Source organism: Melospiza melodia, chromosome 15, assembly GCF_035770615.1.
Source record: "Melospiza melodia melodia isolate bMelMel2 chromosome 15, bMelMel2.pri, whole genome shotgun sequence".
NCBI lineage: Eukaryota > Metazoa > Chordata > Aves > Passeriformes > Passerellidae > Melospiza > Melospiza melodia.
This window is the reverse complement of record NC_086208.1, coordinates 526,846-539,062: the sequence shown is the minus strand read 5'-3', so window position 1 is coordinate 539,062 and position 12,217 is coordinate 526,846. Positions and strand designations below refer to the sequence as shown.

Genomic DNA, 12,217 nt, shown 5'->3' with positions numbered 1-12,217 from the left:
GCCGGGCGGGGCCGCGCTTCCGGCCGCGCGCGGTGAGGGCCGATGGCGGCGCGGGGCCGGGGCCGCTTCCCGGGGCGGCGGCGGGGCCGGGGCCGGGTGGGGCTCGGCGGGGCTCGGCTCCCGGCCGGAATGGCTCCGGCCGGGCTGGCTCCCGGAGCCGGGCCGGGCTCTCGGTTGTGCGGCCCCGGAGCGCAGGCGAGGGCCGGGCGGTGCTGCGGGGCGCTCTCTGTGCTGTGCGTGCCCGGCGGGCTGGGCCGTGGGGCGGGCAGGGATTTATTGTTACCTTTGTTTGTTTTCGATGAGAGCGAGGACAGCCTAGGCGCGCAGCCGTGGATGAGCAGGACGTGTGCAGCCCTCGCAGGGAACCATGGCGTACCAGCTGTATAGGAACACCACACTGGGCAACAGCCTTCAGGAGAGTCTGGATGAGCTCATACAGGTCGGGGCCTGGCGTCTGGGCCAGTAGCTTAATAAAGACAGAAGTTTTTATCCAAACGGCTTTGTTGTTCCTGTGTCAGGGTACTTAGGGCCAAGGTTTGGGAAGCTTCCTGACTGAGATCGTAAGGGTTTGGTGCTACATTCACTTGTGATGTTTTTTGCTTTGTATTCTAGGTAAAGGAAGGTGTTTTCTGTAAGTGGCATAGTCTTATGTAAATTAACAGCCACATTAACTGGAACATTGGAGTCAATTTGCTGTTCCTCTAGTTATTTCCACTAAATATTTATTGTAAGAGATCTTTTTGTAATACAGGATTGAAATATAAAAATAAATACAGGAACATAATTTTTGTAGAGTGTTCTTCTAGAGATCTGTGTCATTGAAGTGAACTTTGTTTTGATGTTTTTAACTTCTACTGCGTGTTTGAGCTTACTTTGAAACAACTCAAAACTTGTTTTGTTTTCTTTTCAACTACTTCAGTCACAGCAAATCACACCTCAGTTGGCCCTTCAGGTGCTACTTCAGTTTGATAAAGCTATAAATTCAGCACTGGCACAGCGAGTCAGGAACAGAGTCAATTTCAGGGTAAGGAAATGATATCTTAAATTTTTACATGAGATACAGCAGCTAAGTGTTGATGCAGAATGGCATTTAAAGCTATGTGCTCTAAGCAAGAACTTAAGAGGGTTTATTTTGGCTCTAATAATGACGTGTGTATTCTGTATGCAGCTGTAAGGCTTGTTACCTTGTTCTGCCAGGGATCTTTTGAATGAATGCAGAAATCAGATGATGAAAATAGGGAAGAGGGAATTGCTTTTTTGGTGGATAACGTTGCCATCCTCAGTGTCTTGCAGATGAGGAGGGAGACTTCTGCTTCTCACAGCTGTCCCTAGCAAAAGTGGGATGAGGCCAGATTTTCAGCCACATGAGTAATGTGAAGAGAGACTAGAGAGTTTTAGATCCACCCTTTCACTGGATCATTTTGTAGCTATTTTCTGTAGGTATCATAGAAAAATAAGTTGGGGGGTGTTCCCAGTCAGCCACCCTAATTAATGTTAGATAGCCAGCAAGTTGTTAAACATCAACTTGAATGTAATGTTAAGGAAAAAAAAAAACCACAAAACCCAGCTTTGTGTTAACTTGTTGTGATACTACTCTGCAATCTATGTAGAACACATTCACAATGTGGATTCCTAAAAGACTAGAGTTTTAAACAATATAGAGATGTTAAAAATGCATAATTTCTCTAGCACACTTAAATTGCTTTGCATATGTAGCATGGTATAAAAAACAGTTTAGGATGTGTTTAGTGGGTAAATTTAAAAAATGTTACCTGGAGCTGAAGTTCTAAGTTCAAGAATGTCAATTTAAGATATGTAAAAGTGAAGGTCAGAAGTTTTCCATATTGACATCCTCAGTAATATATCAAATAGGAGGGATATCCCTTTATGTCACGTATATCACTTTTGTAGTGATTTTTTATTTAAGCTACCACTTTGTTTAAGCAGTTGCAGAATTCATATATTGTTATGATCACTGCTGTATCTGATTTTTCTAATGGCCCAATGTTTTAAGAAATGTTTCCTGCTACTGATCCTTTGTATAAGTTGAAAATATTGTAAAACTTCTTTGCCTACCTGAGGACCCTCCCCTTGGATATCCTGTAATGTCACTCTGTGGTCTTGAGAATTTCAGCCACTGGAGGGCATTTAAACTCCAGTTTTCCTCAGGATTACTTGCTTGCTAGTTTGAATGCATTCAGGTCCACTGTTGGCTTTGTAGCACTCTGTCCTAGAAGGGACACGGTTCAGTAGATACTCATCATATTTTCTGTTGCTTTTGAGATGTGTCCTATAGCAAATGTCTCTTGTCTTTTTCTAGGGGTCTCTGAACACATACAGGTTCTGTGACAATGTATGGACATTTGTACTGAATGACGTGGAATTTAGGGAGGTCACCGAACTTGTGAAAGTGGATAAAGTGAAAATTGTAGCATGTGATGGAAAAAGTAAGTATGAAATATGGTACAAATAGGTTGAGACACGAGTCTTGGTTGCTTTTAGAGAGCTTTGACCCGAGTGTCTTGCTAAAGCCAGGTCGACTGCATGACTTAGAAGGAAGTAGGGCTCTGTATTCCCTTTACAACATCTAATGGGACATGAAACAAAGGCCAGCTAAATGCTTCCCTGACTCATAGGCACTGAGGCAGAGCCGTGTTAGGGACTGCTGTGCACCTGTGCCTGGGAAGTACATAATACTAGAGCAATTAGAAAGTCAGAAGTAATCTTTTTTTTCTGTCTGGTGAGTTTTCTAGTACTAACCTATTTGTTGGGATAGCACCATGTTTTACTGAATCTGAAGAGTGCTTCAACTGTCTGAGCAAGGAATTGTCTGAGAAAAGTGTCTGAGCAGTCATTCTCTGGCAACGCTAACCCATGGAAAGCTTTTGCGTGCATTTGCAAGTCATGAGACTTATTTGTTGCCTAGCAGACCCTCTGTTTGTACACTGCTTGTGGGAGTTTGCAATCCATATCTGCTTGACTGGATTACTTTTGTCCATGTCCCTTGAGATTCTTTACTGGAAAAAGTAAAACTTTTGTGGCAAGCTGCTTTATAACTTTTAAAACCATCAATGTGGCAAAGTATTGCTAAAGCTGTGTGAAATGGTGCTGGTTGTTTCATCCTGAGAGAGTGATGTTAAAAGCAGGAACTGAGCATGGAAAAGCCTTTATTTAAATGCACCATAGACCTCTGAAACAGGTTCTTCATGGCTTCCTGACCCTGGCATGCTTACAATAGTCCCTTCAAGTGGTAGTTCTAAAGATTTGACAGAATTTATTGTTTTCTCAACTTCTGGTATTAGCCAAGCATATAATCTTACTGCTTGGTTTTTGTGTGCTTATTATAGCTAGTGGAGGAAACCTTACATTCCAAGTATTAATCATTTTCATTCCTGATAAATTGTGCAGATAAGATTTAAACAACTGGCTGACTTGAAGTTGCTATTAACATTACAAGCTTTTTTTTTTTTTTTCCCACGAGAAGCTGACTTGCTGAAGGAACAGTGCTAAACACTGGCTTGTTGTTCTCCATATTTGAGTTACATACTTTTTCCACAACTCTAAAAACAAGAAAGTAGTAATGGTAGTGTATCAAAAACTGCACTGGCATTAATTGATGATTCTGACAAAAGGTCAGAACAGAGAATTGGTCTGAGTTGCTTTATGAAGATCATGCTCATTCTGGTACCTCTCTCAAAATACATGATATGCTGCACCCCACACTCCACCAGAGCTTATGGTGCTGGATTTGAAGAAACATTTTTCCTTAGTAGATGATAGCCAGATGTGCTTGTGAGTGACTGCAGTAAAGGGTTTGTGTATTGTTACATGCTGGAGCAAAGCTTTTAGTATTTTTAATATTAATACATCTCTGGACTTTTGTGCTGGCTCTTCTCAGTGTTGCTAAGTGAGGTGAAACAGCACAAGCAGTTCATGCATGGCATTGAGAGCAGTAGAGACAATAGGTAGGTACAGAACATGTTCTAAAATGCTTGGGGAACGCTTTAGAACTTGGGGAAGATACCAGAGAAAGTTGTTGGTTCTCTGTTTTCAGTGGGGGTGCATATTTGTCTCACTTTTTCTTTTCTTTCCTAGACACTGGTTCCAATACTGCAGAATGAATAGACCTGTGGTTTGTCTGCAATATTTTCTGTTAGTATGCAGCACTTTCTGGAGAGAAGCATGGAAAGGGACTGATCATACTCAATTCCTGTGATGCAGATGTGAGTTAATCCATACTAGAAAGCATCACAGAATGACAGCAGAAGAAATACCTGTAGCATTTCTTCATTTCACCTTATAGGGCATGAATATAATGTTACCTTTTTTTAATTCCAAGAGATACTGTTGTCTTCTTTTTTGTTCAAAATAATTTCTGTAATAAACTTTTATTTAAAAACTTTTGAAAGAGTGATCATTGGAAAACTTTGGTTAAAAACTAGCATCAACATACCATATTCCCCAACATTTTCTAAGTGTGTTTAGAGAAATGTTGCAAATTAAAAAGTCTTTCAGTTGCAGGGTAACTGGTTGCACTGCTAGGTGTTGCAAGAAATGTCTGTTACAGAGTGGTGGAGGAGGACATCAGCAAAAGCTTAGCAGCTCCTGCTGGGCAGCATGTTTGTGTGTTTGTGACTGCAGTTTTCTGTCTATAAGTAGTTCTGCTGCGTGCCCTTGGCTGCACACTGCAGACTGGTAAGTAACCATTTTTGAAACTAAAAGAGCAGACAACTTGCTCTTATGTCAATTGCACAATAAATATCTGTTTTTAACTTAAGAGATGCAAATGTGTATCTGTCTTCTCTTGTTCTACATCACAGTCAATCTCCTAGGTTTAAACTTTTTTTGTTCTCTAATAATCATGTGGTAACTGAATTTCAACCCATACAAGTATAAAAATTTGTTCTTCTGACCTCCAGCTGCTTGTAATCTTTTCCTGTCTCTAGACAGACTTCTCCATTTTGAGTACTCTGTAGCCTTTTGACTCTGCTAATGCAAATAATTTTATCTTTTATTTTGTTCCATCTAAGTGTGCATTAGAATCATAGAATGTTCAGGGTTGGAAGGGACCTTAAGGATGATCTCGTTCCAGTCCCCTGCCATGGGCAGGGACACTTTCTGCTATCTCAGGTTGCTCCAAGCCCTGTCCACTTTGGCCTTGAGCAATTCCAGCAATGGGACAGCCACAGCTTCTCTTGGCAACCTCTTCTGTCTCATCACCCTCACAAGGAAGAATTTCTTCCTATTATCTAAACCTACCTTCTCTCAGTTTGAAGGCATTCCCCCTTGTCCTGTTGCTCCAGACTTTTACCATTTTTTCTGGGATGGTGTTTGTCCAGGTGCTGGATCTACTCCTGTGGAGGTGGTTTCAGTTCATGGAAGGAGCAAGGAGCAAAGGGGAGTTAAGGTAGTCTGGTGCCAATGTTCTTCCTGCTTTTTGTTGCTTTTCTTCATAACTTTCTTTTCTTTTCTTTCTTTACTTTTTTTTTTTCTTTCTTTCTTTTCTTTTCTTTTTCTTTTCTTTCTTTCTTTTCTTCCTTTTTTTTTGGGTTTGAATTTCAGATAATCCTGCAAAGTTCATGTGATTAATGTACTTTGTGGTCTTGGAAGATTGAATTTACAACTAAAAGTATTAACTGCACTTCTGTTGTACTAAACTTGTAATATACAGTGGAAGGCACATAATTTCACTTGCCAGAGCATCAGCACACTTTCTGCTGCCTATTTGGTTCTTCTTTGCCTGTAGTGTTCTGCTTATTTATTTATTTGTTGATTTTATTTAGAAAGATCCCAATTGCTTCCACATCTCAGCAGCTGAGAGAAAGTAAAATATATCTTTGCACCTTGACATTGAACTGGAATAGATGTTTCTATTTAGAAAGTAGATTAACTTAAAGAAATTGAAGGGAAGAATAAATACCAGTGCTGAACTGGCTGTGGATGACTGCCTGTTTAAACATGGTTTCCAAGAAAAAGGATTTTGTCAATTCCATAGGTGTGCAAACCAGGATGTTATCTGATGTAAGCTGTTTGCTCAGTCAAGGCTGTCAATACCTGACTTTAAATGTTATCAGAGAGGCACAAATTTAAAGTGCAGAGGAGGAAGAGTTTATGATGAATTTCCAGAAGACCAGTTTAATCAGGATCATCATGTACCTCTGCACGATGACTAGGCACAGTGAGTTAGAGGAGAGTGTTACAAATACTTGGGTTTAAGGATCTTGGCAGCTTAGGGGGTAGGATTTCAGTCAAAGTCCTACTGACCTGGGTTTGCTTTTCTGTACTCAGAAATTTTGGGGTGGGGAGGAAAGTAGGGGAAGGCTACTTTAGTAAGCGTGTACTGGGAGACGTGAACTTTGTCTTTGCTGTAACCTAGAGTGGTTTTTGTTAGGATTAGCCATTGTGGACTAGGAGGTAGTAATTTACAGATATATTAACGTTTTGGTTTGCATTTTGTGCTAAGAGAACCTGCATCATTCAAGGAAGTGGAATATTGTTCACAGAGGCTAGTTAACATTTAATGGTCACTGCTGTTGCAGTCAGAAGAAAAGGAACACCCTAACCCTCCTCCCTGAATCACTTTTACTCTAGACTGCAGATACCTTTATTGTGTTCATATTGTTCATGTCTACTTTTTGTTTCTTTAGAATTTATTACCTGTTTTCCTCCAAATTCATTTTCATTGGCCCATCTCTTTGTTATAAGGCATCTCAGAGGTGATCATATAAACTATCAAATGTGAAGCAAGAAGGAAATAAACCCTCCTAACTAAAGCTAAAAAGAGCTGTTATGGACCTGTTGTGTAGGTATATAATAAGCCACATTATTCTTGTAAAAATAAAGTAAAAAGCAATTGGAAATAAAACATAAAGACAGGTTTAAACCAGAAAAAGAAATCTGTTATTAAATCCCAGAACTATAGTTTCCTCAGCCTCCTGTGCACTTCTTGAAAGGTAGATTTGCAGCATATTACCTCCTTAAACAACAGGTGGTTTATCTAGTTCAAGTTTTTAGTTAACAATTGTAGACAGAAGTGTCAGAAGTAGATTTTTGACTACACAAAACTAATATTTCTGATACATCTTCCAATTGGACAGCCCATGATTTTACTGAATAATTTCATATGGGGTTTGAACTATTTTTGGAGGTGGTTCTATAATCTGATGTGATTGTATTACTTTGGGCTGGTCCTACTCTATTCCAAATTAATTCTTTTTTCAGTTTTACAACTAACTGGCAAGTTACAGGATTTCTCTGTGCTCTGTTGCCAACTTTCTAAGATGCCAGCTATCTGATTTCTAACATCCTTTGAGATCTCTGCAAGGCAAAGTTCTGTATTAGAGTTGAGTGGTGGTTTTCCCTGCCATTTCTAATGGCAGAGACATATCACTGTTTTGATGTATGACTGCACTCATAAATATGACATTCCTAATGTCTTTGAAAGGGGATATGCTGAGAACATGCCTTTGTAAGAATCCTTTTGTCTTAGTTCACCTTAAGCATTTGGGAGTAGGCTCATTCTTTCAGAAGAAATTAGGTCGCTACCAAAAGAAGTTATTTGAAAATAAATTTGCACAAGATAGCCTTTGTTTATGCAACCAAATCATCTGAGAGGAATTCTGGATAGTAACACCATTAGAAACAGGAAATTTCCTTTGGATCAAGCAAATTGGATGTTGAGGTTTACAAGTTGTTTGCCTCTGCAGGTAATAATGCCGAAACAGTCATTTTCATCCAAAGCAGTGATCTCTGAGCAGGAGAGCTGCCTAGGCTGTGATAGATAACTGCTGTCCCTCCTACTGAGTCACCAAGCTGGCTTTATGGCATGCTGACTTCTCTTGACGTCTTCACATTCTGTGAGCAAACTCTTTCAACTCTGGATAAATGCTTAGATTCTCGTCTAACCAGGAAGGGCAAAGATTGCAGTAAGTAACATTAAAAGATAAAATTCTTTGACAAAAGGCTTACCATGGAACAGATCTGAAGAGGCGCTTTGCACCCTCAGTGTGAATTCTTGTCTCTGTCTCTCCGTTTGTAACATTTTTGTGTCTGGCAACAAATGAAACACTGTTATTGCAGTGTGTGCCAGCAATACTTCAATGTTTCTGAGAGAAGGAGCAGCTGAAGAAGTTAAACGTATTTACAAAGTAAAGGGGATAAAAATTCCTGTTGACAGGTCTGTAAGTAACTTGTAAGTATGTCTCTTTCTCTACAGGTATATTTGCAAAATACTAGAGAATGCCCTCATTCAATAATCTTTCACTATTTCAAGCTGGGATTCCTTCCAGCCCCCCAAACACCTTTGTTCTTTAAAAAATAAAAAATTTAGTTTTTACAAACATCCGTTTCATGGCTGGATTTTGGTTTTTTGCAATTTCTTAAAACTAATAGGTATGGGGATTTTTTTTATCTCCAGGAATATGCACATTTTCCCTCCATTTTCTAAGGGAAAAAGACAACACTTTGCCATAGCTGGAAACATGGTGACCCTTCTCTGCCTGCTTCAGTCCAGAAACCTGAATGTATTGCAACCCCCCAATGAACCCCTTGGCACTAGTTTGCCATTTTGAACTAACATGTATTCATTTAAAGTAAGCAAAAGAGTTCTAAGAAGCAAAATCAGGTTAGGCAGCAGTGGTTTGATGCAGTCTTCTATGGTGGGAGACTGGAGTTCTTACCCTAAGTCACCAGAGAAGTTCTGTTTGTTCTAAAAGAATGTTCTAGACATGGAGATAATTTCTGTTTAATGTTGAATTTGCTGCTGAAACCATTTCAAAAACTTGTATGTTACCATCAGGTTAGCATAAAGCTTTAATCTCTTTAGCAAATGCCTGCTTACATAAGTTAGAAACAGCTGCCCCCTGGATCCATAATTCTATTCATTTGCTCTTTTTTCTTAAACAAATGCCCAATGATACAGTGGGTATTTATGTTTGAGACCTTTTCTTCCCCATACCTGCTGTTGTTGTCTGTGAAATCACCATGGCATTTAACAAATCACTATTTTACAACCCAGTTCACTTTAAAATGTCTAACAAAATTGCAATGACACCTTTTCCAGTCAGTTACTTCATCTTCTCATCCTATTTTAATCAATGTTTCAAAGATCTGTGTGACTGCAGTCATAACTTCATCTAAATGTAGCCTGGTGTTGTGGGATTGCTTCAGGTGTTCTTTGTATAATGCTAATTCTCCACTGTAGACCTTAAATTTGTAAAGGTGAGCGTTTACTTACAAGAAAGTTACTTGAATAGATTTAAAAAAAAAAATAAAGAGAAGGGCATTAATCTCTTAGCATTACAGGTAGTGAAAAGGTGTTGGATCCATGGAAAGTGGTAAGCTTTAATATGAGAAGGTGAGAAAAACAGAAGTTTGCAAATCTTCCTTTCAGCTATTAGAAACTTAAAAAAGCAATGTATTAAATGATTGGTTTGTCCATTGTCCATTACTGGATGTGGTAATCACCGTATTGAAATATCACCAAAATATCTCTTTTTTGGGGGGGTTGGGGGGGACTGGGAAGAGAGATGTGGATTTTAGAAAATGTAGGTTTGCATACCATTGTGTGCATCCCTCTGCCTGTGTTTCAGGCAGAGAAATGGATGCACAAAGGGTTTAACTGGTTTAATGCTGCCTGGTTTTCTGCCAGGAGCACAAAGCATCCTCCTCAGAGAACATAGAACACCGAAGCGCTATGGATTTTAATATCTTGGATTTTATTGAAGGTTGGCTTTTAACGAGTTTTGATAGAGTCAAAGTTTAAAGAGAGGCAAAAGTAGCAGCCAGATGTTCAGCTGAGCAGCGCTGAACGGGCGGCGGCTGCCGGGTGCTCTGCGGAAAAGCAAATTAATCATTGTTTCGGCTCTGCCCCTAGCCGGACCTGGGGGCACCGTGGCTGGGGCTGCCCGTGTGCAGGCGGCAGCCCGGGGCTGCCTTTGCCCTTGGGCTCGGGAAGGGGCTGCGCAACGCCCCGCCCGCCTCCTCCAGCGGCTCCGGGCGAGAGCGGGGACCCCGCGGGACGGGAGCCGAGCGGGACGGGGCTGAGCCTCCCCTCCCGCCCTTCCACCGGCCCTTCCGTCCGCCGGGCCACCCCGTCCGTCTGTCCGTTCGTCCGACCCGCGGCGGGGCTTCTCCTCGGGGCCGCGCCCAGGCGTGGGCCCCTCAGGGCCCGGGGGATCCTCTCCCGCCGTCCCCGAGGCGCCGTCGGCTGGAGTCGCCCACGGAAGGCAGCAGTCGCTGGCCAGAGTCTCCGCGGCTCCCCCTCAGAGCCCCCGGCCGTAGAGGGCCTTGTGGCGCAGGTGCTCCTCGAGACACTGGACAGCCGCATCGTCCACCTCGGGGTCGAACTTGTTGGCCAGGAGATGGTGTTGCTGCAGCATCCAGGGCACGTCGCCCACCCCGTAGATGCAGATGGAGCGCTGGTGGCGGCCGGTGCAGGGCGGGTAGGGCGCGCCCTTGCTCATGTCCCCCTCCAGGTACTCCCACTTGACCAGGCGGGGAAGGGCGTTCATGTCCGAGAGCTGGAACTTATCGCTGAGGGGCGTACTCCCCGGCACGCCCGGCATGCGGTTCAGGGTGGCCCACACGTGCTCGTCAGGGCTGTAGCTGTCCTTGGACCACTCGAGGAACTTTCGTGCGGTGGGGTTCTCGAAGATGTACCGCACGAAGTCCCGTGTGACGGCGGTGTAGGCGCTGCCCGTGAACATGGGGTAGCTGTGGGGTGGGGGCAGTTTCTTCTGGGAAGTGCGAGAGATGGTCTCCCCCACCTCGTGGTGATACTCCCAGCGCTGCTTCTTGGCGGCCGAGGGCCTCTCGGACTCCATGGCGTTCTGGCCCTGCAGCAGCTGCAGCGCCCGGACGATCTCGGCGTTGGTCTTGATGGGGAAGTCGGTGCCGCAGGTGTTGATGAGGTAGCGCCATGGCACAGGGCTCTGCAGGAGGTCCTGCATGCAGTTGAGGTCGGCCTGCACCCGGGACCAGGAGGCATAGACCACGCTTTCCAGGCGGCTGGCCACAAAGACATTGGGGAAGCAGGCAGCAATGGCCCTCACGGCCTCCTGGAAGGCGGCCGGGGATTTGCTGTCTACGTGGACGCAGTAAACGTTCTGGGGCGCGTAGACGGACCGCAGGAGCCGCTCAAACATGTCGATTTTGTGGTGGATGATCATGGAGTAGGCGATGGGGAACTCCTCCTCCTCCTGGCTGAGCGGGAACTCGATGTAGCGCCGGGTCTCCTTGAAGGCTCTGCAGTCCCTCGTGATGTTCAGGTACTGGCCGGGCGTCGGTGAAGCCCTTCTGTTCGCCACTTCCAGGTTGCTGAGCTGCGCCTCCCGGATGGCCGTCTGGTCCCCGCGGACGACCCCCGAGCAGTTGATGCTGCGGCTGGGCGAGAGCTCCAGCGCCCGGTAGAGCTGCGGGCGCTCGGCGGGGCCGGGGCGGGCGGTGCCGCGCAGCGCCAGGGCGGCGGCGAGCAGCGCCAGCGGCCCGAGCAGCAGCGCCCAGCGCCGCCGCGCCGCCGGGGCCCGCTGCCACCACGGCATCCCGCTCCGGGCCGCCCTGCCCTGAGCGAGCGGGCGCCCGCTGCCTCCGGGAGGTGGGGAAGCAGTGCCGGGCGATCCCGGTGTGACCGCAGGTGAACAGCAGTCCCCTCCCTCCCCGTGGCGCGGCTCTCTTGGGTTTTATCAACACTGGGGGTGGTTCTATATCTTCTGGGTCTGTTTAAAAGATGATATTTCACCTTACCCCTGTCCAGCACGTAACACAAGGAAAATTCCTCTGGAATTCGACCCTCTGTAATGCACTTTAAAAAAAGATTTACTAGAGTACCTTGGTGTCTAACCTGCTTTTCCAGTGTTCTGATTGATAGGGAGGATGTGTGCTAATATCTTTACGAAAACTTCAATGGGAGAAGGTGTGGGTGTTATCGGCTCTACTAACTTCAAGCGGCAGGTTTGTTACAAAGTCCAGACAGTTCGGCTCCTGAAACAGACAAGGGTCTGCGCAACCTGAACTTCTGCGCTATAAGTGAGGTGTCAGAGACATGTAGATATCCAGGTTTATAGGTAATAGGTAACCTAAACGCATGGTGAATCAGCCTGCTGCCTCTCCCCACAGTTATCTGGATTATTTGGATTAGTTATGTGAGAAATACCTAACCCTGCACGAGGCCTGTAAAATTAGTTTGTAGGTCCACACCTAAAAGTACTTGGGGCTGGCT

The 12,217-nt window shown here is 44.4% G+C and overlaps 2 protein-coding genes across 2 annotated transcripts; one reads left to right on the top strand and one right to left on the bottom strand.

Moving 5' to 3' along the window:
* The first annotated feature begins 13 nt into the window (after positions 1-13).
* On the top strand, positions 14-4,408 carry GTF2A2 (general transcription factor IIA subunit 2). Its single transcript, XM_063169256.1, has 5 exons — positions 14-32; positions 304-439; positions 920-1,024; positions 2,321-2,447; positions 4,096-4,408. The coding sequence occupies exons 2-5, from the start codon at positions 368-370 to the stop codon at positions 4,119-4,121; spliced, it is 330 nt and encodes a 109-aa protein (XP_063025326.1). The 5' UTR covers positions 14-32; positions 304-367; the 3' UTR covers positions 4,122-4,408.
* A 5,800-nt stretch (positions 4,409-10,208) lies between these two features.
* GCNT3 (glucosaminyl (N-acetyl) transferase 3, mucin type) lies at positions 10,209-11,540 on the bottom strand. The gene has a single exon (XM_063170153.1). It carries the CDS (start codon positions 11,538-11,540, stop codon positions 10,263-10,265), a length of 1,278 nt encoding a protein of 425 aa, XP_063026223.1. The 3' UTR covers positions 10,209-10,262.
* Between the last annotated feature and the right edge of the window lie 677 nt (positions 11,541-12,217).